General features: G+C 37.8%; 2 protein-coding genes across 2 annotated transcripts; both read right to left on the bottom strand.

Moving 5' to 3' along the window:
• Positions 1 to 3,308: 3,308 nt before the first annotated feature.
• LOC146372145 (uncharacterized) lies at positions 3,309 to 8,448 on the bottom strand. Its single transcript, XM_084954020.1, has 8 exons — positions 8,032 to 8,448; positions 7,635 to 7,955; positions 7,236 to 7,508; positions 4,862 to 4,948; positions 4,732 to 4,760; positions 4,491 to 4,547; positions 4,327 to 4,395; positions 3,309 to 3,635 (listed from the first exon to the last, which is right to left on the bottom strand). The coding sequence occupies exons 1-8, from the start codon at positions 8,192 to 8,194 to the stop codon at positions 3,543 to 3,545; spliced, it is 1,092 nt and encodes a 363-aa protein (XP_084810146.1). The 5' UTR covers positions 8,195 to 8,448; the 3' UTR covers positions 3,309 to 3,542.
• Positions 8,449 to 10,566: 2,118 nt separating this feature from the next.
• LOC146372144 (uncharacterized) lies at positions 10,567 to 12,538 on the bottom strand. Its single transcript, XM_084953426.1, has 6 exons — positions 12,374 to 12,538; positions 11,971 to 12,297; positions 11,589 to 11,846; positions 11,212 to 11,304; positions 10,861 to 10,942; positions 10,567 to 10,804 (listed from the first exon to the last, which is right to left on the bottom strand). Exons 1-6 carry the CDS (start codon positions 12,534 to 12,536, stop codon positions 10,567 to 10,569), a joined length of 1,161 nt encoding a protein of 386 aa, XP_084809552.1. The 5' UTR covers positions 12,537 to 12,538.
• Positions 12,539 to 24,332: the final 11,794 nt, after the last annotated feature.

Here is a 24,332-nt window from a genome sequence, read left to right as displayed (position 1 = left end):
ATCAGGAAGATTGTCAGTGACAGCATGCAGCCTTGCCTCACTCTGGTTTTCACTGCAAAGTGGTTGGTCAGTTTTCCGTTGTGGATGATCTGGCAGGATGAGTCTTTGTATAGTTGTTCGATGATCTTTTTGAGCTTTTGTGGGATTCCATAGTGCTGCATCAGTTTTCAAATGGTCTCCCTGTTGAAGGCTTTTTCAAAGTCGATGATGATTGTGTACAAGGGAGACTGCCATTCGATAGACTGCTTGATGATGATGCGCAGAGTGGCTATGTGGTCTGTACATGATCTGTCTTGTCTAAATCCTGCCTGCTCTGATCTGAGTCTCTTGTCCAATGCCTCCTTCAGTCTCTCCAAGATGATTCTGGTCAACACCTTGTTGGGGATGCCTTTCCATTTTTCAAGGACTTGTTGGCTTTGGTGATCTCTGCCTTGGTTGGTGGACTGGTGTTGATACAGAGGGGCTCTTCTGCTGGTGGTATGTCAGGGACTGTTTGCGGTGTTGGTCGATTCAGGATCTCTTCAAAATGTTCCACCCATCTTCTTCTTTGTTTCTTGTTCCTTGTGATGGTTTTCTCATTCTTGTCCTTGACTGGCTTACTTGGGTTGAAACTCTTTCCTGACAAGGTCCAGGTGATCTCATACACTCCCTTCATGTTGTTCTGCTTGGCTGCTGTTTCTGCCTCTTCTGTCATACTGTGCACAAATTGTCTTTTGTCCCGTCTGGCACTTTCCTTCACTTCTCGGTTCACTTCACAATATTGTGCTCTGAGGTGTGTTTTCTCCTGTTGGTCTTGACATCTGTTAATTTTGTTCTTCACCTCCTCCCTCTTAGGATTATTTTGTTTAAATAATCTGTTGAAAATCCTGCAGCTCTATCAGGAAATAAATAATAAATCAAATGTAATTTACTTTGGCGTAGGGTAAGTTCATTATTCCTAGTGAAATAAAGTATGAATGTATTCATGACTGTAACTTTACTGAAAGACGCTTTGAGTGGATTTTGACTGATTTTTATGAAGAAAGCAGAATATGAACAGCGGCCTCTTGCGCCAAAGTCCAGCATCTGATTGTTGCTCTGAAGGAACATCAGACTTACCTCCCTCTTTCCTTCTTACACATCACTACATCTCTACATGATGTTGTCTACTGAATGCAAACAATTTAGTTTTTAAAATTTTACTTATTCTTGGAAAGAAAACTTTAGTGTACTTATTATTTTAGCCTGTTTTCTTTTACTTGTTCGGCGTTAGTGATCTGATCATAGCCAAAGTAATCCATCACTGACCACTGATAGGCGCAGGGTACTGTTCAACACTGACCAGCGCTGTTTTATCTTTTGGGGACACTCTCCAAGTAAATGAATGGAAGTGACATAATCTTAAAATTACCATCACACAAAAAAAAATTTGTTTTTAATAACAGGATGAAGTTATTGTAAGAATTAAACTTCAAACACATGGATTATCTTTAGGCCGTTTTATTGTAACACTGAGGGCTGAGGAATTTCAAATTCCCGTGTATGATCTGTACATATGGTTTTTGACAATAAAGCTGACTTTGACTTTGATTGGTTACTTTTCCAATATACAGGTAAAATGAGCCACAAACTCAGTTTAAAAAATGCTTTAATTCACAATTACTTAGATTCAAAGTAAAATATTACAGAATACAAAATTAAAATAGATAAATGATGTTATGCAAATTAAGCAGCTCAACACAGAGATACTAAAAAAAAGAGTTACAGTGACATCACACAAAGACATTAAAACATTCTTACCACTTATATTTCTTTAATTGTCTAGACTGACACTGTGAAATACACTGTGTGTACTGCATAGTCTATGTTAAGGGTATCTATTTAGAGTTAACTCTAACTTGATGGCTAACTATTATACTGCATTACACAAATGTTTCAATGATAAAACACTAAAATGGGCTTTCCCCTTCAAAGAATATTATGAATATACCTACTTCCATATATTGGTCATTTCAAGTTTATTACATTTTACTCAAAAAGCTCAATGTGCTTCAAAAAGAGGAAGAAGAAAAGTCCTGAGATTATACAGTGCATGACAGTCACTTAACAAACATATAAAAAAGCTATAGGATCAGTTTCAGATCAAACCAAATTTAATATTAGATAATCAGAGTAAAAACGAAAAATTTTAAGTCTTTAAATTAAGTCTTTATTTATTAAGGGAAATAAAGTCACTATGTTAAATTAAAAATTTCTTGTTAAATTAAAAATTAACTGTAACTGCCGGTTACTCCCAGTTATCACCTGTCTGACAAAGTGAAGTAGATTAAAAGATCCCAAAAGGCAACACGTCATGCCACAATCTAAAGAAACATCTGAGAAACAAAGTCACTATTAGTCTCTAAAGGACTGCAAAGCCATTTCTAAGGCTTTGGGAGTACAGCGAGCCATGGTAAGAGACAATATCCACAAATGGAGAAAACTTGGAACAGTGGTGAACTTTCCCACAAGTGGCCAGCTGACCAAAGAGCTACTCCAAGAGCACATCACCAACTCATCTCATTGTCACAAAGGAACCAAGAACAGCATCTAAAGATCCACAGGCCTCACTTGTCTCACTTAAAGTCAGAGCTCATGATTCAACAATAAGAAACACACTCGGCAAACATGGGAGATTTCCAATGAGAAAACCACTGCTGACCAGGAAGTTTCCCAAAAGTCTCACAGACTTTTGGGAAACTATTCTGTGGACTGATGAGACAACAGTTGAACTTTTAGGAAGATCTGAGACCTGTTACACCTGGTATAAAACTAACACATTATTTAATAGAAAGATCATCACACCAACAATCATTCACGGTGGTGGCAGTGATGTGGGGATACTTTGCTCCTTTAGGACGACTTGCTGTAATTGATGAAACTATAAATTCTGCTCTCTACCAGAAACTCCTGAATGTCTGGCCATCAGTTCATGCCTTGCAGCTCAACCTTACTTGGGTTACACAGCAGGTTATGTAAACAATTAAAAAAAAAAAAATCCTTCACAGTGATGTAAATAAAAATTTTTCAGTTATCACAAACTCTCGACTGCAGTTCTTGCTGCCAAAGTAGATTTGAATAAACTTTCCCATTAAAAATGAAAACATCATTTAAAAACTGTATTTTGTATTTACTAGGGTTGTCTTTGTCTAACGATTATATTATATTATATTATATTATATTATATTATATTATATTATATTATATTATATTATATTATATTATATTATATTATATTATATTATATTATATTATTATTGATGATCTGAAACATGTAAATGTGACAAATATGTAAAAACAGAAATGAAAGTTGAGAACATATATAGACAAGATAAACTTTCCCTCCATCACTGCCAAATCTGACATGGCATCAACTCCCGAGCAACTATGTCATTTCACCTGCAGATGGCATCACAACATACTGTAATAAATGTATGTAACAATATGGTTGTTTAACTGTCGTGCCAGCTTTCTCTTTTTCAACTGAGCAACCCAACAGCTCTTTTAGATGAGAAGCTTTTTGTTTACTTGATGGTGTCATAGAGGTTGCTGGGATCCATGGAGGAAGCTTTCACAGTGGAGTACGTAACTCTCTCACCTTCATTTTTGTCTCGAACCTGGAAGCACACACAACACAGGAAATATAATCACATCTCTGACAGTAAAGAAGAATAAAAGATCTCCACTTAGTGCTCCTGAGAACAACACAGACAAACAAAAATGTGACCATTAAATGTCTAAGCACAGATTATTTATACACTTACAACGCACGATAAAACTGGAAAAACCAACTGACGTTTTTAATCCTTCTGTTATAAACATGTTCATTTTATTTTTACCTATAAACTAAAGCACAAGCATAAAAAGCACAGACATTCGAATCTGTCTGAATGTAAACATCATATCTCTCAATCTCTTTTCTTCATGAGTTATTGACACAATAATTTAATGTTTTGCTGTAATTATACTGTAATATCACTTCCTCATTGTGAGTTTCAGCCTTCTTTCTCACATTTCTGCTGTTATTCTTATGCAATCAGGCTGTCACAGGTCTCATGTTCCTCATTTGGTAACATCTAGAGTTGGCATTAATCAATTAGGATGGTTCTCAGGAGGATATGATGTCATGTTTTGTATTTTAGTGTATATTTTGTATACAGCACCTCCTTCTGAACAAAAAGGGGTTGTTACAACAACAAATCCTGAAATAAAATCCTAAAAAAATAGAGGAAATATCCTCCTGAGAACCAGCTTATTCATTTATTGTTATTAACTGACATCAATTGTACAACCAACAGGACAGCTTACCCGAGTTTTACTGGTGGTTTTGTTGGTGTAGCTGATGGAGGCATAGGGAACAGGGTATTCAGGTGCAGCCTGCACAGTGAAGACAACATAAAGACTGCTCAGTAATGCTCAGATTCAACATATAAGAGAGCAAATACAAGTGCTGAGTAACTGTTTAATCTCACAGATTCCTGAATGGTTCCTGGAGCAGACGGAGTCACTGCAGGGTTTAAATTCAGTTCCTGAAACAAACAAACAAAGAAGCCTCATAAACACAGCAGACTGTAAGCACACCAGGTCAGTTGGGTAAGCTGACAAAAACACTTATCTTCTGGCCTCATGATAAAAAATATAACATAGTAACTGTAGTGAACGGCCGTGGTATGAGTACACTAACAAAGTTTAAGAAATTATGATATAACTCACAGGATTTTCATTAGTCTCCATTTTTTTTCCTAAAAAAAGAGAGAAATCAATTCAAGTTTTTAGAATTAAATTTCATTCTGGTTTTTCATTCCATTTGTTCATAAAAGTTCAGGCTGGTGAAATCTCTCACCTTTAGCTCTCTTCCATCTGATGGCTATAACAGCACTTATTATCAGTGCTAATAACCCCAGCGGTACAACAATAAACATCCACCATCCTGGAGAAAAAGAAAAGCATTAAGATAATTTCAGCTGCAGATTCCTGTCTGTTTAGTGTCCTGCAGGTAAAAGAGAAGAGAACACTCAGCTCTATCAACAAATAAATAATAAATCAAATATACTTATTTTTATTTATACACTGTTGTGGTTGTGTTATGGTCTGGAAACGACCTGCTTTTGTTCATTAAAAGTTCATCCTTCCTGAATAAAATAACATGCTGTCATGTCCCTCAGTCTTGAATACAGGGTTTATTGTTGTTTCTGGGATGTTCATGTTCTTTAGTTTTATATCTTTGATCATCTTTGCATTATGGTTCTGTATTCTGTGTTGCTTTCTGTAATTTCTTACTTTTCACTGGTTTTCTTTCACTTAACTCATATATAAGTTTGTTTGGTTTATTTCTTGCCTTTAGTGCTGTGCTCCTGTTTCACAGTTCTTTATGCTTATTCTGTGTGTTTGGTTTTGAGATGGGATTTATGTTTGAGCTGTTTATAGTCTAATGTTTACGTTCCTGTTATCTGTGACTTTAGTCCCCTGACTGTTGATGGTAGGTTGTTTTTCCCACTTGCATTCCAATTGCGTCCCTCCGATCTTGTCTCCAAGTTCATATGACTTAGTCCTGGTCTCACTGTTTGCTATTTGCTGTCTTATTTCAATAGTCTCTGACTGCTAGTGCTTTGTATTTAGTTCTGCTTCCCTTGTCTCTTCTTCTGTGATTGGTTTCAGCTGCTCTTCCACCTCTTGCATTGTTCCTTCATTATGCTGTATGTATATGTTGTATCAGTTTCCCTTTGCTGTTTGTCGTGTTCTCCCTAATGTTCTTGTGTCCCTGTCCCAGGACCACCCAGCACAAATGTTCTCGAGTATATTTTTTAGAAGGTTTCTAGTTGTTCGATTATTTGCTCCTGACCTGCTTTTTTTTGGATTTTGTAAGAGTAATAAATAAACTTTTGAGTTTATTCTTTATCTTCTGACTCCTGTATTTTGGGTACAACTGCTGCCACACAGCTCGTTCCTGACATATACTAGCTATGGTTGTGGTCATGATTGTAACTTCACTGAACAACTGTTTTCACTGACTTTTAGTAGGAAGTAGAATATGAAGTTCAGCCTCTTGTGTCAAAGTTCAACATTTGGTTGTTGTTGTGGAAAAGCATCAAACTACCTTCCCTCTTTTCTTTTGTCCCATTACTACACATCTACAGGATTTCTTGTCTTCAAAACAAACAATTTAGTTTTAAGAAATGCTAATGGGATTTATTTATTTTTATTTTATTTTTTCACAGACAGCAAATGAGTGCATTATTTTTTACCATGTAATGAAATGTAATGATAGTTTGTGGACTTTTCCAACAAAAACAACTGAAAAAAATAATCTTTTGGAGGTGCACTTAGGTAACCTTATTTTTGCTTTTTTTTTTTTTTTTTTTAATTGTGAAGAACTTTGTGATGCTTTTATTAACAGGTGTTATATGAATAGAGTTTTACTTACTTTTCAATTCATCTTAGTATTTAATGCTCCGTGTGGTTCTTAGTTTGTTTATTCTTGGTTAACATTTGCTCAAGTAGCTTGAGTCTCAAGTCTAGTTAAGGTTATTTGGTTTAGTCTGTTGTTCTTTTTCCTTCCCTTCTCTGTCAAGTTCGTATGTTTGTCACTGTCTCAGTACTTAGTTACTTCCTGATTTATTTTGCTAATCTCTATTGTTATTTGGATTGGGTTTAGTTTTTTTACTCAGACCACACTTTCCACATTTGCAATCCATTATGACAGAACAATGTGAGCAAATAATAGACCAGCAGCCTTCAACCCCTCAGAAGTGATAAAGAAAGTCATTTTTTTGTATGGTGGTGCCTCGTGAGGAAGGGCTGGTGGGGTCTAGCGAGGAGTACAAAGAAGTAGTAGCAGCGCATAAGTAACACAGCCTGATTTCAGGGATTCAATATCCCTGCCTGCTCAACAAAGAATTTGTTGTCACAACCATGCACCTCAACTCCCTGCAGCTGCATCCCACATTTTAGGCTCTCCCAAAAAGAGGAAGCATCGCTACTGGCACACCTCACCACAGGCGCAACAGCACCTACCCAGCACACAGGAGTAGCAGCTTAAAATCTAAGACTCTACTTTTTCTCTATCATGATAACTTAAGTCTGATTAAACACTGAGCAGTGCTGCTATTTTATCTTCTGAAGACACTCTCGAAGTAAAAAAAAAAAGTAAATGAAACCTTAAAATCACACAAAATAGTTTACTTTTTATAACAGATGAAGTTATTGTATGAACTGACTTGCATTCTCATGTGTTTCTTGATCAAAAGATTGAATCCTGAAGATAAACTCCTGCACGTCTCCACCATGTGTCACTTGGCACTTCAACATCTCAGAACTCTTGGATGTGTAAATGTGATCAAATCTTGTAAAGATCACACTGGCTGAGCAGGCAGACTGTGACATCCTCAGGTCTTTGTTACCATAGAGCCACTTCACAGTGTATTTGCATTCTCTATATATGGACACAGAGCAGTTTAATGTCACTGTGTCATCATCCTTATGTTCAGTTACTGTTAAAGAAAAAAATAAAGGGAACAAGAATAACATTTACAGTAATCATCACTGTAATTATAGTTATTGTAATGTTTCAGTTTGATGTTCTAACAGTCTGAAAGCATTATGATGGAAATACTCACGGTTAACAACAGACAGCTCAGCTACAGAGTCTGAACCTTCTTTTTGTCCTGATTTGTTGAACCTTCTGCAGGTGTACCGACCAGCATCCTCAGCTGTGAGCTTCTTTATAACCAGAGAACAGTTTGCTGTAACACTCAGTCTGTCTGATTTATTTTTGGCCTCTTGGTGAATCTTCCCGTGTTCAAACAGTGTTATTGTTGCTGTGCTTGATTTACTGAAGAGCCAGGTAGTTCTGTCACATTTATCTTGATCATCTGTCACGTTTTCACATGACAAAGTGACCTCACCTCCATCCCTGATAATAAACTCAACTGCTGCTGCTGTGAAGATAAAATCAAATCAACTGTGTAAACTTGACTTTTCTAATTTCATTTATAAATGTATTTGTATTCTTACCTGTTACTTGAAGCATTAGTAAAACTGATGAAAAGACTTTAATCCATTTGAACTGAGTCGTCATTGTCTGTCTTTCTCCTTCCTGCTTTTCACAAAAATGACAGTCACAGTCTCTGAAACAGAGCTTCATGTAGAGGCTGTTCTGACTTCCTGTGGTTATCATCTCACTACCTCACTGTAACTGTTAAAACGTTCAGAGTCCTTTCCCTGAAAATTCTCATTCATAGCATTCTGTTGTTTCTAATAACTACATGAACCAAAGGAAATTAGAGGTCAAAGGTCACACCAGACTGTCAAAAACCCTGCAAATTTAAAATGAGTGTGTAGCTCATTTGTGACGTGTTTGATGCCTTAAAAAAGGAGAAGATGATGAATGCAATTGTGTAAATACTTACAGCTCTTTTTTGTTCCTGAGAACTGAAGGGGAAGTGTTTTGGTGAGAATGTGGGTACAACAGCAGCAGAGCTCTGGTGGTGTTAACCTCTAATGATGGCCAAACATCTGTGAGAAACACAGATCTGCCACAAACTGAATGTCCTCTAGAGATTTTAAAAGTACACCAAGAGATAATTTGCATTTGCTTTGAATTTTACCAGTATTTGTATATTTGCTGATTTTTTTTCTTTTACAGATGAATTTGAGTGGATTTCTGATTTCAGACTAATATACAGCAGATTAAAAGAAGCTGTTTGAAAGAGTGAAAGTCTACTATCAACAAAAGTAAAACTGATAATATGATGCTAATGAAAGTTATAACAGTGTTAGCACGCAATCTCCAAAAACAGAGTAGAAGTTTGTTTATTTTAATAAAACACTAAGTCCATATATGTGAATTAGCAAAAGTCATGACACCAAAGCAAGAGCAGTACTCACTCACAAGAGCAGGACATAGAAGATTAGAGTTAACAGAGTTTATTTGCAAAGATTTAATCAGCAACAAAGAACAGGTAAGCCAACCTGAATGAACCAGGCAGGCAGAGTGGAGTGAATGCACACATTTATGCACAACATCCAACACAGGCTTGGAAGCCATCCTTTGCTTTGCTTTGCTTTGCTTTGGTTTGGAAAAAATTGTTTTTTTCCTCTGCAAGAGGATACTAGTTGCCATGAGTGAGTTGTAGGTTTCCATAGCTCCCCTCGGGTTAGTGTTCATTACAGAAGAGACTCCAGCCCAAACACTTATTAAGCTACCAGTTTAATGGGGTTGTGTTCTTTGAGCCACCAATGTCCTAGAAGTAGAGGTGTGTGTGGAGCATCAAAGGCGCATAATTGATGTACTCGTGACGATTTCAAAGGATCAGAAGAAATAAAGATGAGTTCGGTGTGATGGGTGATCTGGGTTCTAAAGAAATTTCAGGTTGTTTAGCTAACTTGGTCTACAAGAAGCAGAGAAATCTCAACAATCATATGACCTCCTATGGACAAGCATACTAAGGGAGGATTCAGGGTCACTTGATTCAGCCCTAACTATATGCTTTATCAAAATGGAAAGTTTTAAGCCTAATCTTATACGTAGAGAGGGTATCTGTGTCCTGAATCCAAACTGTGAGCTGGTTTCACAGAAGAGGGCCCTGAAAGCTAAATCTCTGCCTCACATTCTCCTTTTTAATACTCTAGGTACCACAAGTAAGCCCGCAGTCTGAGAGCGAAGTGCTGTAATGTGGTCATATGGTATTATAAGGTCATTAAGGTACGATGGGGCCTAATCATTCAAGACCTTGTATTATTGGTATTCTGATCACTTCCATGGCCACAAGTGTAACCAGTGAAGTAATTGAGAATGACAGCAACTCAGCCACACATTGGGTCAGCACGCTGAGGCACAGAGGTAGAGTCAATGGCTACTTACTTACAAATTTCATGTAGCCTTCAGATCAGGTCAAGAACAGTGTGTAGAGATCTTCATATTCTGGGTTTCCATGGCTGAGCAGTATCCAAGCCATACATAAGTGCAATACAAAGCATCGGACAGGGCTGGACTTGTAAACTGCCGTACAGAGCATTTGTCTAGTTGGCCGACACACTTTTGACCGATGGGTCAATGAAAAGCCTCTGCACACTGGCCCACACACACTGACAGCAGCCCATTTGTTAATTTTCATTAGCCACAAAGGATTAGCACACTGAGTGTGTGACTGAACTGGTTTCCCACCATTTTGAAACACTCAGGTTAGTGTTGAGGAACAAAAATGAACTGTCAGAGCATGATGTGTACTTGAAAAAGAAGTAGTGGTAAAGGGATGTGGAAATGTTAAAGCACTAGCTGTACATCAACTTCAAATAACGCCTTCAAAAATGAGTGTGTGTGTGTCGGGGGGTGGGGTGGGGGAGGAGGCATTTTCTTATATGGTTATTTCACACTCACGGGGGTCTTGTGGTTCACTTTGGCTTCATCCTTGCTGTTTGTTCATGGCGGCATTGGAGAGGGGGGAGGGGTCAATGTGTGCGTGTGCACATGTCCTTGTCTTTCTTTGTGCCACTAGTGGGTGTGTGACAGTGAATGAATGAATGTTGTGTGTGTTTGTGTGCGCATGGCTAGTCGTGGGTCTTAGGCTTGCTGGGCCTTGGCCCAGGTGGGACATGGTCACTGCTTGGCGCTGGATGCTTTTGCCCCTCCCTGGGATGCAGATGCGTGTTGGTGGGGTGCATGGCTGTTGGTATGCTTCCTTGGTGGCTTGGGTTGGCCTGGACTTTGCCCTTGTCAGGGGCAGGTTTGTGCTGGGTGGTCCTGGGACCCCACTCTTGACCCATATCTGGGGCCTCCATTCTTCTCCTGCTGGAATGGGATCATGGATGTCACTGGGATGTGTGGCCTCAGATCTTTGTTACTCTTGGGAGCTGCGGAGGGCATGTTTGTCCTGGTTCCATCTCTTTCTGCTTCCAGGCTTCTGAGGGGCATCGCCGCAGCTTCCTGTCCTCATTATCATGTACATTTGTGACAAGGAAGCAGGAATTCTCTCTCTCTCACTCACACTCTACAGGAAGAATTTTGATTAATGTGTTTGTGTATTTTCTAATTTTTTGTGTTCCAGTTGCTGTATGTGTGGATTTTTTTGTCTCACATTTTCATACAGCTGCACTTTTATTCCCTTAAAAAGACCAGAGAAGGAAACAAACTTAGCTTTCACAGAGAATATCCAGGTTTATCAAATCTTCCCATTTAAATGTGAATGTTCTCACCTGCCGCTCTTGTCCAAATGTGGATGACCACAGCAGCTGTTATGAGTGTTGCTACACCCACAGCCACAATGATGAACCTCCACCAGCACCAGCCTGGAAAGAAAATAAAAAACACATTAAAATACTTTAAATATTGTTTTCTGTTCTTTTCTTAACAAAAAGCCCCCTCAGCAATCAAATGGAAGATTCTGGTTATGTTTAGATCAAATCCATGTTGCTGTAGATCTTTAACAACATGAACCTGACTTCTCTTTTTCCTTCTGCCCCCATTACAACCTCTCCGCAGGATTTTCCTCAAAGTGACATCTTAAAATCACATAGAACAGTTTACATTTCATAACAGATGAAGTTACTGTAAGAACTAATTGCATTCTCACCTGTTTCCTGGTCAAATGATTGAATCCTGAAGATAAACTGCACGTCTCCACCATGTGTCACTTGGCACTTCAACATCTCAGAACTCTTGGATGTGTAAATGTGATCAAATCTTGTAAAGATCACACTGGCTGAGCAGGCAGACTGTGACATCCTCAGGTCTTTGTTACCATAGAGCCACTTCACAGTGTATTTGCATTCTTTATATGCGGACACAGAGCAGTTTAATGTCACTGTGTCATCATCCTTATGTTCAGTTACTGTTAAAGAAAAAATAAAGGGAACAAGAATAACATTTACAGTAATCATCACTATAATTATAGTTATTGTAATGTTTCAGTTTGATGTTCTAACAGTCTGAAAGCATTATGATGAAATACTCACGGTTAACAACAGACAGCTCAGCTACAGAGTCTGAACCTTGTTGTTTTGATTTGTTGAACCTTCTGCAGGTGTACCGACCAGCATCCTCAGCTGTGAGCTTCTTTATAACCAGAGAACATTTTGCTGTAACACTCAGTCTGTCTGATTTATTTTCGGCCTCTTGGTGAATCTTCCCGTGTTCAAACAGTGTTATCGATGCTGTGTTTGATTTACTGAAGAACCAGGTAGTTCTGTCACATTTATCTTGATCATCTATCACATTTTGACATGACAAAGTGACCTCACCTCCATCCCTGATAATAAATTCAGAGTCTTCAACTGCTGCTGCTGTGAAGATAAAATCAAATCAATTATGTAAACTTAATTTTTGTAATTTCCTTCATAAATGTATTTGTATTCTTACCTGTTACTTGAAGCATTAGTAAAACTGATGAAAAGACTTTAATCCATTTGAACTGAGTCGTCATTGTCTGTCTTTCTCCTTCCTGCTTTTCACAAAAATGACAGTCACAGTCTCTGAAACAGAGCTTCATGTAGAGGCTGTTCTGACTTCCTGTGGTTATCATCTCACTACCTCACTGTAACTGTTCATAAAAATATAGAGAGTCCTTACTTTGACAATTTCAATTCTTAATCTTCTGTTGTTTATAATCAGCATGTGAAGCAAACAATATTACAGAGGTCAGCGGTCACACTAGGCTGTCAATGACTCTGTAAATTTAAAATGAGTAACTAACCTCAGCCAAACAGTGCATTTGTCACAGTGATGTATTTGGTGCCTTAAAAAAGAGAAGATGATGAATGCGATTGTGTAAATACTTGTAGCTCTTATTATTTTTTCACCAGGATATGTTCTTATTTCGTTTTCAGAATTTATGCTGAGGAAGAGAAAACTTCAACAGAAATTGGCTGTTGATGTCTAAGATTAGTCATGAAGTTAAGATGGCATTTCTTTGCTGTGACACATGTTTGTTCCTCATTGCATTATTTTCTTCTGAGAAATGAAGGGGAAGTGTTTTGGTGAGAATGTGGGTACAGCAACAGCAGCAGAGCTCTGATGGTGTTAACCTCTAATGATGGCCGGAGCAAAGTCAGACACACAGATGCGTCATACACTAAATGTCCTTTACACATTTTAAAGGTACACTAAGAGATAAATTGCATTTACTTTGAATTTAATGTGTGCATGTTTGCTTTTTTTATAGGTGAATTTAACTGGATTTCTGCATTCAAGCAAATTTAGAGCACAGCATAAAAGAAACTGTTCATCAGAGGGAAAGTATACTATCAACAGAAAATGGTCTAGAAGTAACATTAGATTGTTGTTTATTTTCATAAGTGACTTTGACAAAGGTACCAGGTCCACAAATTACCCACTCCTGACTCAGGGAGTTAGTGATGAAGAATAACAATATAGCCACTGCCTGTGCTTTCAATGCTGTAAAACAAGCATGGAATAATTCACAGAATCTTGTTATCTGCCATCATCACAGAATACAATTAGAATATTCCATGCAAACGATAATTTGTACAGCTGTGTATATATTATAGGATTATATGGAGACATATTCTATGTTCTATTCAGCTATATCACCTTTGGGATGAAATAGAGTGGAGACTCTTAGCCAGGACTTTTCATCATGTCTGACCTCAAAAATGGTCAAAAATTCCCAGAAACACTCTTAAACCTTGTGTAAGAATGCAGCGGGTTGCAGAGAGATGCAGAGAATCTTACCAAGGAGACCAGCATCCAGAAAACTGAGCTGCAGGTGACTAAAGCAGCAACTTGACAAGGAAACTAGAGGTAAGTACAGCGAATGAACACAGAAACAGGATGCAACAATGCCTGGTTACCACCAGAGGTAGCTGACAAACTGGCAGAGAATAGACGACTGCGCTGGGCTTAAGTGCATTGTCATCAATGGATGCAGTACCTTTGCAGTAGTCTACCTTTATATGGATTTCATTAAACTTTTGAATGAAAGACAAGTTTAACACTTTCCTATCAGTGTTGATTATTCTGTAGTTGGTTTTACTGTATAGGACAGCAAGCGAGTGTATCATGTTTACAATGTAATGAAATAAAAGTACATATTTAATGTTAATGATCTGATCATGGTCAGAGAAAAAGAGTACTGTAAAACTGTTAAACACTAACCAGTGCTGTTGTTTTTCTTCTTCAAGGCATTCTCCAAGTAAATGAATGGGACTGACATCATCTTGAAATTACCATGACAGAAAATTGTTTTTCATAACATAATGGGGTTATTGTAAGAATTTACCTGTATGCATTTTCTGACTAGATGACTGAATCCTGAAGGTGGTGTTCTGCACATTTCTCAGATGTGTAAATATTTCAGTGACAAGTTATAGGCCCCAATCACTTTTTGGCAGCTTGAAAATGGCATATTATCAGTATTAATGTTCAAAAGATATTCAGCACTTCTAAGGGACTGTTTGGGTATAATATGTCACATATAACCCTTCTGGATGATAGCCAACAAGTTTGAAGTAGTAAAAGTACTTTAGTCACAAGTTATAGGCCCCGATCACTTTTTGGTAGCCCCAAAATGGCATGTTCTCAGTCGTTATTCTCAAAACACAAGAAAGAGTCGTGGTGATACTGGCACAATAGATCTTTATTGTTTTAACTACTATTCGGCAGTCTTATAACAAATATAAACAACAAGAGTAGATATACTAAACCTGTAGGCATTAATTACTACATCGTGATGTGTGTAGTTATTCATGACTGCGCTACACACTGCAAGTGGCAACCCCTAACCCCACCTACTCCAGTAAATTTAAGTAAATGTAAGTGTTTGGAAAAATGTACTTCTAAAAGTACTTTTATTGCACCATGTTCATTCATTCATGAGCTTCTGTAACATGACTCAAATGGCTGAATTGCCACCTCAGCATGCAGTTAAGTTCTATACTCTTGTTAATGACCTACTAATAGTTGTGTTGCAACAGGAACACATGGAAAAGTGTTATGCTTCCACATTGAACTTGAGCAAGTTTTTTTTGGTTGGTGGAGGACCAAGAGGTGGCTCAGCAGCAGGCACACTCTTTTTTCTATTTGGTTGCCCAAATCCATGTGGGGAGTTTCAGTAAGGTTAATGAGTGATGGGAGCTATGCTAAGGTTAACATCTACATCTTGCTGTCTGCAAAAGTCAGTAACTTAAACGTTCTATATAACTCCCACAAATGCATACAATTCGACACAACTACACATGGATTGTGTGGAGATCAGAAAATTGTTTTACTGTTACTATTCATAACCATTATCATTTATCATTATCATTTCATCAGAGCATTTATTGAAGCTGTTGATGTTACATTAAAGTCTGTATTTCAGGTGTGAGCATAATCACATAATAATCTTTCATTGCAGGTGCAACTGTAATCATGTTATCCATATTGCATTTTGTGCTAATTAAAGAGTTGAAGCTCGGTCAGTTAATTAATGGTCAGAAGCTTCGGGCAGCGCGACGTCTGGCCGATCTATTGAGTAATTTAAAGTGACCCAAGCTATGAAAGAATTGCATACATGCTTACAATACACCACATATTATATAGAAACAGAATAGAGGCCTGTGTGTTCAGCAGCCTGCTGCATTGGAGTCTGCCTGGTAACAGATGACTCAGGAAGTATACTTCTAAAATGTCTTTGTTTGTTGAGTGAGGTCATGCACTGAGGTCAAGACACACATAAGTCTGCCTGTGCACACATACACAGTATATAGACTTGTTTTGCTTGTAAACGGCATGTTCATGTTCTGTTCTGAAGTGCAGTAAGTGAAATAACAGGAAGCATCTGGCGGTGGCGGAGGAACAGAGGAAGGAACTGTTCTTTTTTGAATGTGTCCAAGCTTGGGATTACTGGAACTGATGCACGTTATCTATCTGCTTCGACGCATGACGTCCGTCATCAACTACGTTATAAATACGACTGCTCGTTTATTGTTCTGGGGAGATCGAGACTGATGTTTTGCAGAGCTCATCTCCACCACACGCGTGTGTAAATAAAATCATTGTTTTGACGCACAATGGACCTGCAGTCGTTTGTCTCTTACCTCAAATACGAAATCAGGACAATTGTTTTAACCTTTTTAACTGAACGTTAATGTTACTCTGTCAAAAGCCTATTGTCTAAATTACCGAGCTAACACAGCTACGTAAACAGAGCAAACATGAGAGGCCCCGACTGTAGATGCCAATAATGCAGTGCAATGGAATAAACTCCCGATCGAACTCCGCTTCACGAAAGTTATAAACTGCCTCCAGAACCCAGTTAAGATACAAAAATCTATTCAACAAAAGTAGCGATGCAGCGAAGTCTTTTGTCGCTCAGCCGAGCTGTCTTCGTTGCTGTGTGGAGCAGCCTGTGTCAGTCACCTCTTTACACATCACTCACTCACCCGGGCATGCACTGCGGGCTCATGAGGAAACGCAGCTTTTGGCAAACCACGTTATTTGCACCTTTCCGAATACCGTATTCGGTTCTGCTCCACCGCGAGTAGAAAGGTATGATATCGTTTATTTTAAGAAATCAAAGCATTATTCTGATTATTAAGCTTAAACATTACAAGGGTTAAAAACAAGCAAAAGATATTTACAATAAGCAGACCTCAGTAGAAGAAAGTGACTTACCAAAAATGCAAGACAGAAAGGCCAAGTCAAACATTACAAGATGTAAAAAACTAATCAAAAATATTGTCACGGTTTGCCAGGGAAAGCCGTGGGGATGTTGGAGAAAGGACCCAAATGCTGGACTCAGTGCAGTGAACAGTGTTTATTTACAGTGAAGTAAATGTAACACAGAATAAATCTCCAGCGCGCTCCCTTAACTCCTGTGTCGTGCCTTCTCCCAAGTGTCTGTGCTCCATGCTCTCTGCTCTCGTGTCTCTGCACACCCCCTGCGTCCTGCCGTCCTGTGTTCCGCTCTCCTCCCGAGGAAAAACAACAGACGCAGCCGTCAGGACACCAAACTCCAGCAGGCATACACTTAACAACACTAGAAACAGTAACATGGAGTCAACTCAATACCGCGCCGGTGGGAGCTTCCCCATGCTCTTAAATAGCTCCCCTGACGAGCTTCAACAGCAGCAGGTGCGTGGCATAGTCTTCAGGTGTGACCAGTTCCCTAGCAGGGCCACTACCAACAGGCCTGAAGGTGCCCATCAGGATCCAACCGCAAGCACAAGCAGACACCTGCCGATACATACAAACGTGGCAACAGACAGCAACACAGTGCAGCAAAAACACATAATAATTGAGTCCACACTGCTCAAAGAGTCAAGAAAGTGACATACCAACACTGCAAGAGAGAAAGGACAACTTAAACATAACAGGGTGTAAAAACAAGCATATGATATTCACAATAAGCAGACCTCAGTGCAAGAAAATACCTTAACAACACTGCAAGACAGAAAGGAAAACTTAGACACTACAGGGTGCAAAAACAAGCATATGATATTCACAATAAGCAGACCTCAGTGCAAGAAAATACCTTACCAACACTGCAAGACAGAAAGGACAACTTAAACACTACAGGGTGTAAAAACAAGCATATGATATTCACAATAAGCAGACCTCAGTGCAACAAAATACCTTAACAACACTGTAATAAATAAAGGACAACTTAAACATTACAGGGTGTAAAAACAAGCATATGATATTCACAATAAGCAGACCTCAGTGCAAGAAAATACCTTAACAACACTGCAAAACAGAAAGGAAAACTTAAACACTACAGGGTGCAAAAACAAGCATATGATATTCACAATAAGCAGACCTCAGTGTAAGAAAATACCTTACCAATACTGTAATAAATAAAGGACAACTTAAACACTACGGGGTGTAAAAACAAGCATATGATATTCACAATAAGCAGACCTCAGTGCAAGAAAATACCTTACCAACAATGAAATAAATAAAGGACAACTTAAACATTACAGGGTGTAAAAACAAGCACATGATATTCACAATAAGCAGACCAGAGTGCAAGAAAATACCTTACCAACACTGTAATAAATAAAGGACAAGTTAAACACTACAGGCTGTAAAACCAAGCATATGATATTCACAATAAGCAGTCACAAGACCTCAGGGACCTACTAGGGGCATAGGGCTGTAAAAGTTCAATGATGTACGCTGGTGCTTGTTCTTGAAGAGCCTTAAATGTCAGAACCAGAATCTTAAAGTGGACTCTGAATTCAATGGGGAGCCAGTGTAGCTGTATAAGCAATGGTGTTACATGAGAGTATTTCGATGTTTTTGTCAGAAGCCTTGCTGCGGCATTTTGGACAATCTGCAGACGCTCCAAGGAGTTTTTGTTTAGACATGTAAACAGTGAATTACAGTAGTCCAATCGTGATGAAATGAATGCATGAATAACAATCTCCAGTTCAGTATGAGATACTATGGGGCTCAATTTAGAAATGTTTCTTAAATGATAGAAACAGGACCGAACCAGAGATTTGACGTGGACATCCAGGGTAAGAGCAGAATCAAAGGTTACCCCTAGGTTCCTGATAGACGATTTCACAAATGTTGAAAGAGGACCAAGAGCATTCATTATGTTAGGTACATGTCTGTCTGGAGCACATAGAAGGACTTCAGTCTTTTCTTCATTAAGTTGGAGGAAGTTGTCAGCCATCCAACCTTTGATGGTTTCTAAGCACACAATTAGAATCTGCAGCTTAGAAACATCTTCAGGTTTAAAAGATATATATAGCTGGATGTCGTCTGCGTAGCAGTGGTAGCAAATGTCCTCAAAGGGGCTCAAGATATGCTGGAGAGGAAGTAGATATATTAAAAACAATAAGGGCCCCAGCACAGAACCTTGTGGCACACCATAGGACAGGGACGTGGAAGATGACCTGTACTTAGAAACCGCCACAGAAAAGTATCGTTCATAGAGATACGAGGAGAACCACTCTAAGGCAGACCCAGATACACCAACCCAGTATTTCAGCCTTTCAAGCAAAATATAATGGTCAACGGTGTCAAAGGCTGACGTAAGGTCCAACATTAGGAGTACAGAACACTTTCCTGCATCGTTTTGCATCAGAATGTCATTGGAAACTCTAAGAAGGGCTGTTTCAGTAGAATGAGCTCTACGAAAGCCAGACTGAAATTTGTCAAAGATATTATGTTTGTCTAAAACTGCTGTAAGCTGCTTAGCCACAACCTTCTCTAATATCTTAGCAATTAACGGTATTTTTGAGATTGGTCTGTAATTGCTAGTGAGAGATGGGTCCAGCATAGGCTTTTTTAACAGGGGGTGTATAGCAGCAGTTTTAAAATAAGCAGGGACTTTACCAGATCCCAGTGAGGTGTTAATTATGGTGAGCACACAGGGACCAATAGAGTGGAAGACATTTTTGAATAACGATGCAGGTAAAATGTCGAGTGAACAGGAGGATGCTTTTGTGCATTGATTATTTTTTCCAGCTCTGATAGTGAGACGGGTAAAAAGCTTTCTAAAACGACAGGCCGAGCTGGCGTAGGAACTGACAATGCAGATGCTGATGGGGACAATTTTTTCCTTACATTACTAATTTTTTCTAGAAAAAAAAGAAAGAAATGTTTCGCAGTCTTCATTAGAAGAAATAATGGCAGCAGGTGGAGCAGGAGTAATAATATCAGTAATAGTGTCAAATAATACCATAGGATAGGACAACTTAAACACTACAAGGTGTAAAAACAAGCATATGATATTCACAATAAGCAGACCAGAGTGCAAGAAAATACCTTACCAACACTGTAATAAATAAAGGACAACTTAAACACTACAGGCTGTAAAAACAAGCATATGATATTCACAATAAGCAGACCTCAGTGCAAGAAAATACCTTACCAACACTGCAAGAGAGAAAGGACAACTTAAACACTACAAGGTGTAAAAACAAGTCAAAGATATTCACAATAAGCAGACCTCAGTGCAAGAAAATACCTGACCAACACTGTAATAAATAAAGGACAACTTAAACATTAGAGGGTGTAAAAACAAGAATATGATATTCACAATAAGCAGACCTCAGTGCAACAAAATAACTTAACAACACTGTAATAAATAAAGGACAACTTAAACATTACAGGGTGTAAAAACAAGCATATGGTATTCACAATAAGCAGACCTCAGTGCAAGAAAATACGTTACCAACACTGCAAGACAGAAAGGACAACTTAAACACTACAGGGTGTAAAAACAAGCATATGATATTCACAATAAGCAGACCCCAGTGCAAGAAAATACCTTACCAACACTGCAAGACAGAAAGGACAACTTAAACAATACAAGGTGTAAAAACAAGTCAAAGATATTCACAATAAGCAGACCTCAGTGCAAGAAAATACCTTAACAACACTGCAAGACAGAAAGGACAACTTAAACACTACAAGGTGTAAAAACAAGTCAAAGATATTCACAATAAGCAGACCTCAGTGCAAGAAAATACCTTAACAACACTGCAAGACAGAAAGGACAACTTAAACACTACAAGGCGTAAAAACAAGTCAAAGATATTCACAATAAGCAGACCTCAGTGCAAGAAAATACCTTAACAACACTGCAAGACAGAAAGGACAACTTAAACATTACAAGGTGTAAAAACAAGTCAAAGATATTCACAATAAGCAGACCTCAGTGCAAGAAAATACCTTACAAACACTGTAATAAATAAAGGACAACTTAAACACTACAGGGTGTAAAGACAAGCATATGATATTCACAATAAGCAGACCTCAGTGCAAGAAAATACCTTGCAAACACTGCAAGACAGAAAGGAAAACTTAAACACTACAGTGTGCAAAAACAAGCATATGATATTCACAATAAGCAGACCTCAGTGAAAGAAAATACCTGACCAACACTGTAATAAATAAAGGACAACTTAAACACTATAAGGTGTAAAAACAAGAATATGATATTCACAATAAGCAGACCTCAGTGCAAGAAAATTCCTTAACAACACTGTAATAAATCAAGGACATCTTAAACATTATAGGGTGTTAAAACAAGCATATGATATTCACAATAAGCAGACCTCAGTGTAAGAAAATACCTTACCAACAATGAAATAAATAAAAGACAACTTAAACATTACAAGGTGTAAAAACAAGTCAAAGATATTCACAATAAGCAGACCTCAGTGCAAGAAAATACCTTGCCATCACTGCAAGACAGAAAGGAAAAGTTAAACACTACAGGGTGCAAAAACAAGCATATGATATTCACAATAAGCAGACCTCAGTGCAAGAAAATTCCTTACCAACACTGTAATAAATAAAGGACAACTTAAACACTACAGGGTGTAAAAAAAAGCATATGATATTCACAATAGGCAGACCTCAATGCAAGAAAATACCTTACCAACACTGCAAGACAGAAAGGACAACTTAAACAATACAAGGTGTAAAAACAAGTCAAAGATATTCACAATAAGCAGACCTCAGTGCAAGAAAATACCTTAACAACACTGCAAGACAGAAAGGACAACTTAAACACTACAAGGTGTAAAAACAAGTCAAAGATATTCACAATAAGCAGACCTCAGTGCAAGAAAATACCTTAACAACACTGCAAGACAGAAAGGACAACTTAAACACTACAAGGCGTAAAAACAAGTCAAAGATATTCACAATAAGCAGACCTCAGTGCAAGAAAATACCTTAACAACACTGCAAGACAGAAAGGACAACTTAAACATTACAAGGTGTAAAAACAAGTCAAAGATATTCACAATAAGCAGACCTCAGTGCAAGAAAATACCTTACAAACACTGTAATAAATAAAGGACAACTTAAACACTACAGGGTGTAAAGACAAGCATATGATATTCACAATAAGCAGACCTCAGTGCAAGAAAATACCTTGCAAACACTGCAAGACAGAAAGGAAAACTTAAACACTACAGTGTGCAAAAACAAGCATATGATATTCACAATAAGCAGACCTCAGTGAAAGAAAATACCTGACCAACACTGTAATAAATAAAGGACAACTTAAACACTATAAGGTGTAAAAACAAGAATATGATATTCACAATAAGCAGACCTCAGTGCAAGAAAATTCCTTAACAACACTGTAATAAATCAAGGACATCTTAAACATTATAGGGTGTTAAAACAAGCATATGATATTCACAATAAGCAGACCTCAGTGTAAGAAAATACCTTACCAACAATGAAATAAATAAAGGACAACTTAAACATTACAAGGTGTAAAAACAAGTCAAAGATATTCACAATAAGCAGACCTCAGTGCAAGAAAATACCTTGCCATCACTGCAAGACAGAAAGGAAAAGTTAAACACTACAGGGTGCAAAAACAAGCATATGATATTCACAATAAGCAGACCTCAGTGCAAGAAAATTCCTTACCAACACTGTAATAAATAAAGGACAACTTAAACACTACAGGGTGTAAAAAAAAGCATATGATATTCACAATAGGCAGACCTCAATGCAAGAAAATACCTTAACAACACTGCAAGACAGAAAGGAAAAGTTAAACATTACAAGGTGTAAAAACAAGTCAAAGATATTCAGAATAAGCAGACCTCAGTGCAAGAAAATACCTTAACAACACTGCAAGACAGAAAGGAAAAGTTAAACACTACAGGGTGCAAAAACAAGCATATGATATTCACAATAAGCAGACCTCAGTGCAAGAAAATACCTTAACAACACTGCAAGACAGAAAGGAAAAGTTAAACACTACAGGGTGCAAAAACAAGCATATGATATTCACAATAAGCAGACCTCAGTGCAAGAAAATACCTTAACAACACTGCAAGACAGAAAGGAAAACTTAAACACTACAGGGTGTAAAAACAAGCATATGATATTCACAATAAGCAGACCTCAGTGCAAGAAAATACCTTAACAACACTGCAAGAGAGAAAGGAAAACTTAAACACTACAGTGTGCAAAAACAAGCATATGATATTCACAATAAGCAGACCTCAGTGCAAGAAAATTCCTTACCAACACTGTAATAAATAAAGGACAACTTAAACACTACAGGGTGTAAAAACAAGCATATGATATTCACAATAAGCAGACCTCAGTGCAAGAAAATACCTTAACAACACTGCAAGACAGAAAGGAAAAGTTAAACACTACAGGGTGCAAAAACAAGCATATGATATTCACAATAAGCAGACCTCAGTGCAAGAAAATACCTTAACAACACTGCAAGACAGAAAGGACAACTTAAACACTAAAGGGTGCAAAAACAAGGATATGATATTCACAATAAGCAGACCTCAGTGCAAGAAAATACCTTAACAACACTGCAAGACAGAAAGGACAACTTAAACATTACAAGGTGTAAAAACAAGTCAAAGATATTCAGAATAAGCAGACCTCAGTGCAAGAAAATACCTTGCCAACACTGCAAGACAGAAAGGAAAACTTAAACACTACAGGGTGTAAAGACAAGCATATGATATTCACAATAAGCAGACCTCAGTGCAAGAAAATACCTTAACAACACTGCAAGACAGAAAGGAAAACTTAAACACTACAGGGTGTAAAGACAAGCATATGATATTCACAATAAGAAGACCTCAGTGCAAGAAAATACCTTAACAACACTGCAAGATAGAAAGGAAAAGTTAAACACTACAGGGTGAAAAAAAAAGCATATGATATTCACAATAAGCAGACCTCAGTGCAAGAAAATACCTTAACAACACTGTAATAAATAAAGGACAACTTAAACACTACAGGGTGTAAAGACAAGCATATGATATTCACAATAAGCAGACCTCAGTGCAAGAAAATACCTTGCCAACACTGCAAGACAGAAAGGAAAACTTAAACACTACAGTGTGCAAAAACAAGCATATGATATTCACAATAAGCAGACCTCAGTGTAAGAAAATACCTTGCCAACACTGCAAGACAGAAAGGAAAACTTAAACACTACAGGGTGTAAAGACAAGCATATGATATTCACAATAAGCAGACCTCAGTGCAAGAAAATACCTTAACAACACTGCAAGACAGAAAGGACAACTTAAACATTACAAGGTGTGAAAAAAAAGTCAAAGATATTCACAATAAGCAGACCTCAGTGCAAGAAAATACCTTGCCAACACTGCAAGACAGAAAGGAAAACTTAAACACTACAGGGTGTAAAGACAAGCATATGATATTCACAATAAGCAGACCTCAGTGCAAGAAAATACCTTAACAACACTGCAATATAGAAAGGACTACTTAAACATTACAAGGTGTGAAAAAAAAGTCAAAGATATTCACAATAAGCAGACCTCAGTGCAAGAAAATTCCTTACCAACACTGTAATAAATAAAGGACATCTTAAACATTATAGGGTGTAAAA

Source organism: Perissodus microlepis, chromosome 15 (assembly GCF_051167445.1).
Source record: "Perissodus microlepis isolate ML-2025 ecotype Zambia chromosome 15, ASM5116744v1, whole genome shotgun sequence".
Taxonomy (NCBI): Eukaryota; Metazoa; Chordata; class Actinopteri; order Cichliformes; family Cichlidae; genus Perissodus; species Perissodus microlepis.
The sequence above is the reverse complement of the archived record's forward strand: the minus strand, read 5'-3'. Positions and strand labels throughout refer to the sequence as shown.